This window comes from Elaeis guineensis, chromosome 1, assembly GCF_000442705.2.
Source record: "Elaeis guineensis isolate ETL-2024a chromosome 1, EG11, whole genome shotgun sequence".
NCBI classification, from domain to species: Eukaryota; Viridiplantae; Streptophyta; class Magnoliopsida; order Arecales; family Arecaceae; genus Elaeis; species Elaeis guineensis.
Window position 1 is genome coordinate 32,471,467 of NC_025993.2, and position 4,833 is coordinate 32,476,299.

The following is a 4,833-nucleotide window of genomic DNA, read 5'->3' on the forward strand; positions in this document are numbered from 1 at the left end:
TCTATAATGTCTTAGTTCATTGCTTTCTCTTGATAATTTTGCTACAAATTTGTCCCTTTTATATTTCATTATTTTTCAGTCGATCATTATTTAATGTTTTTAATCTATACTTGTTTGGCTTTCTGAAGAAATCATCTGTTTTGATGTAGAAATTAGGCATATAAATGTTTAAACTTCAATATAATGACGTTTGCTTTCCAGCTTTGATATGGTCTAAATTATTTTCATTATAATGTTTATGACTCACTTCTCCTACTGATTTCATACCTGCTAGTTATGTTCCTCCTTTTGATCACGCATGTATTGCCCTTAATGATTTTTCTTTTAGATGCCTGTTTTTTTGGCCCTTTTTTAATGGTCTGGAAATGTGATTTTGGTTTGGCATTTGTCAAGGTAGAAGTTTGGTAATTATTTGCTAGTTAAGCGGCATCAATGGCTACTCCGAGAGGGAATTCACCATCCTTTCCTGCATCTACTCAGAGGAGTGGGAGTGGGAGAAACAACAAAAGAAAGCCTGAAAATTATCCTCTAACCTATGAACGATACTTGCGGTTAAAATATGGTTTTCTTAATAGTCATGCCCGTATCTGTGATACATGTAAGAGTCTTATCTATGGCTCTGTGGAGGAACACCAAATCGACTATACCTATGACTCCAATTCGATTAGCCTCACAGAGACCCAACTTGCGGACATGGTCTTAGGTCATTTGGATGTGATCTACAGGAAAGTTATAAAAGACCTCACTTCTAATTATGGCTATCCTGAGGCCGATGCAACCACTGCTGTATTGGCCACCGGGATTTGTTATGGTTGTAAAGACCCCATTGGTAATGCTCTGAAGCATGCATTGACATTTCTGAGGTGTGGATTGAGGGTGGACAAACCTAAGAGGCAGAACGTTTCCCAGGAGTTGAAGACGTTGGTGAAGTTTGTTTCGATGACCGTATATGATGAGTGGAAGAAGAAGTATCCCTATTTAGATATAGATGATTTTTTGCTCTGGTTGCTAATCTTCAGGAAGGACCCTTCTGATGCATCTAAGCTGGTTGATTATCCGTTCGGTATTTTGGAAAATCTTAAGGTTTCAAGCTGTTCAACTTGTCTCCAAGGGAAAGAGGATTCTGCTTCCCATAGTTCTACTATTCAATTTATGCCCATGGCTGGTATCACTGAAGATGATGAGCCGGATGCATCATCTCCTCACTCAGAGAATGCTTCTAAACCCGAGTTAACCGCTGCGACAGGGAACCCCGGCTTGGCTTCCTGTAGATTCATTGCCAGGACACCTCTGAGTCTCCCAAATTCTAATTATCCAAATGCAGCAAAAGAGAATCCAATGTCATCATCTGATTCTCTAATTGACAAATTATCCTCCCTCACTGTATCTGAATCATCTATTCCAGAAGAGAAGTCAGTGTATGCTAATTCAAAAGATGCTAATAATTCCAGGAGAGGTTTCACCCATCGCCGCCGGGAGAGGAGACGCCAAGCTAGACTAATAGGCAGGGAAAGAAAGGTTGTCAACTTGACAAACCTGGACTTGGAGAGCACAAAGAGCACCATGCTAGATTCAAATTGCTCTTTGCCAAATCCTGATATAAAAGTGGAGCTGGAATCATCGCAATCATCTGCGAGCAAAAACTTTTCTTTCGATGCTGGATCATTTGCTAATTCATCATTCAGCATGAATATAGTGAACACCACTACATCTCTTTCCCATGCAACAAATGTTGATGCTTCTACATCAATACCATCTAAAAGCAACAGTGATGCCAGCTTCAAACCTGATTATATTGTTGCCAGCATCCCATATTTGCTGGAGAAGTTGCTCTCTCGTGTTAACGATCTGCAACTCCAACTGGAGTACTGGAAAAAATGGGCCCATCACACGGTGTTGCAGGCTACAAATAAACTGAACAAGTACAAGGCTGAGCTCCAAAGCCTAAGGCAGGAAAAACTGGAGGCAAGAAAGGAGAAGGCGGCTTTCGCAAGGAGTATAATGAAGAAAATTGGAGAGATGGACAAAGCATTGTCGAGGGCAAGAACTGAGGTTAAAGAGGCTAGTGCTGCTGCATCCAAGCTTGAATTTGAGAAAATTAGAGTGGAAGAAGAGCTGGAAGCTGCGAAGGTACGTGCTTCAAAGTCAGCAGCCAAGTATCAGGAAGCTTTGTGGAAGGAGATTGTAGCTCTTAAGAGGAGCCAGACGTGCGAAAGAGAGAGAACATTGCCTCAAGAGGAGCTCGTGAGGGAGAAGCGCGTGCTGTCACAGCTGCAGAAGCAACTTCAACAAGCTCAGATGTCTCATGGCCAAGTTGAGGTAATTACTTTGTTTGCTATTTTTTTATGGCAAATACTTTCGAGTGTGTCATTATTTATATACTTAGCTGTTTAGTAATGCAGTTAATTTGTGGTTTAAAGTTTGTGTGGGTTCTATATTTGATATGGATGGTTTGAGATCCTCTCCATGTCCGAGTCCAAGTGTTAGGATAACTATGCTCTTTATTTCTTTTTGAGGCTCAATATATGACTTTAAAATCATATTTATTGGTCATAACCTGTACTTGTCCATTAGCTGGAGCCAGAAATAAGTGTGATAATTTCTAGAAAGGCCATCTTTAAATGAAAGATACAAAATTTACCTCGGAACATTATTAGCTTACAACCTGAAGCATTTATTAATTTATAAATTAAGATAAAATTATATCCTTCACCCCTAGACGGTGATGAGGTTTGTGCACTCCCTTGTCACTTAGATGTCATGGATCAAAATATGGAAACAGTCTCTTTACATAGGGGATAAAAACTATTTATATCTGATTTTCCTAAAACCCTACAAAAGCGAGAGCTTCATAAGCCGCAATACCTTTTAAATATCCCTCAACTACAAAAGCAGCTTTTTGAAGATAAAAGCAACTTAAGGATTAAATAATGTGTTCAAAATACTCACCTAATTTTCATACATACATATCTATGTATGTATGCATGTATATTAAACAGTAACAGTTTCTAACTACATTTTGACTTTTCTATCTGTCATTCTATTTCATCTAAGTTTTCTCAAGAGCTCCTCTTTCTTTTGGCTTTCATTTGTAGATACTATTGTAAATTATTCTTTTATTTTTTCTTTAGTTTCATATCTTATGTCATCTTCGAGCTGTCTTTCCGAAATTATATGATGCTAACTTTTGATTCGGCTATCTTTTATCGAGGAAAGCAATCATTGTGCATTTTGAGGCTAAAAAATGTTGTATATCTAGCATATCCAATGGATGCAAATGGTGTAAAGAATGAGATAATAAAATAAAGTGCTTTTTAAGAGGAATCTGAGAGGCCAACATCAGATTTCAGTTATCAAAGATATGATATCAATTATCATCCCTAATCCTTTGTAGAATATATGTATGCATTTGTCAAGACTTTATTTTAGGTTTGCCATTCATAATACATGCGAAGATTCTAAGATAGAGTTATGTCATTCATAATCATAGATGTCCTACTAGCAGAGATTTGTATGCCATTTGCTTGAATGCATATATCAACTTTTCCATTCTGTATTTTTGAATTTTTGCTGCCTCATGATTAATGTCACAGACTAGATGGAAACAAGAAGAAAGGCTGAAGTCAGAAGAACTCGCAAAGGCCCTCAATGAAAGAAAAGAACATGAGCAACTGGAGGCTTCAGTAAAATCTAAGGACGATATGATCAGATTAAAGAACGAAAGAAATATGCAAAGTTGCATAGATGATATCAGGAAACTTCGGCGCCAGACTGCAGAATTAAAGCTAATGGTAGACTCTTCAAACTTTGCAAGGCATGATTGGGCCCAGAGTGCTTATTTTACCACAGATAAAATGGGTTTCAAGGAATCTGGAATTAGAGAGGTACAGCGTGATTGGGAGTGTGTGATGTGCTTGGCCGAGGAGATTTCAGTTGTTTTCCTTCCCTGCGCCCACCTAGTTCTTTGCGCAAAATGCAATGAATTGCATAAGAAGCAAGGCTTGGGAGATTGCCCTTCTTGCAGGACCACCATCAAGCAAAGGATCTGCATCCGCTTGGCATATAACATCTGACCTTGGAGAAATTAAATAAATGTTGGAGCCATGATATCTTGCAAGAAAGTGAATTAATGTGCCGAGCGTTTTATCTTGAGTGGTTAAACAATCTGTTTGAATGGGAGAGGAGGGGTGAGAAGCCCCACCACAATTCTATCCATATATTATGGTGTGTGTTTAGACAATATTCAAATTCTTGATGAACTTTTATATGTGTTTAAACAGTCAAATGCTTGATGAACTGTTATGTATTATTAGTGCATTTCATTTCATCCTAAACTTGTAATGCTTCTTTGTGCTTGGATGTTCCATGCATGAATATCATTGTGTGACTATGAGCACCATAAATATATGGATAGGAATGGATATGAACTTAAATGTACACCAACTAATTTTCAAGTATTAGTTATTGGAAATGTTTTCAATGAACAATAGATTATCACACTCTAAGCACATTGCATTTCCTACAAATGCACTATGTTATCATGAGATACATAAAAATGATACAATAGTTTTGAGTTTAAATTTCTGACATATTCTGTCCAAAATATTTTCTTGCCAAGAAAGAAAATTTTTTTTGGCTAATTTAATCTATTTTATGGTTTTTGCTTTTCTAGAAATTATTTAAGATTATTTCAGTTTGCATTATCCTTTTTCCCCTTCCTATATGATTATCACATTCTTTAGCCATGTTTCTAGTTTCTGTTTGTAGTTATGTAAAAGTGTACATTTACTCCTTTAGGATGCATTTAGAAGTATTCCTATCATGTTTTGAACC

At 37.3% G+C, this 4,833-nt stretch overlaps 1 protein-coding gene across 1 annotated transcript; it reads left to right on the top strand.

Moving 5' to 3' along the window:
• Positions 1-432: 432 nt before the first annotated feature.
• On the top strand, positions 433-4,245 carry LOC105038098 (uncharacterized). The gene is made up of 2 exons (XM_029263041.2): positions 433-2,319; positions 3,594-4,245. The coding sequence occupies exons 1-2, from the start codon at positions 433-435 to the stop codon at positions 4,071-4,073; spliced, it is 2,367 nt and encodes a 788-aa protein (XP_029118874.1). The 3' UTR covers positions 4,074-4,245.
• Positions 4,246-4,833: the final 588 nt, after the last annotated feature.

Bases quoted from the DNA above. Each gene is read 5' to 3' on its own strand.
- LOC105038098 (XM_029263041.2), top strand. From the start codon at position 433: ATGGCTACTCCGAGAGGGAATTCACCATCCTTTCCTGCATCTACTCAG. The intron at 2,320-3,593 runs GTAATTACTTTG...TTAATGTCACAG, and splicing joins TGTCTCATGGCCAAGTTGAG to ACTAGATGGAAACAAGAAGA.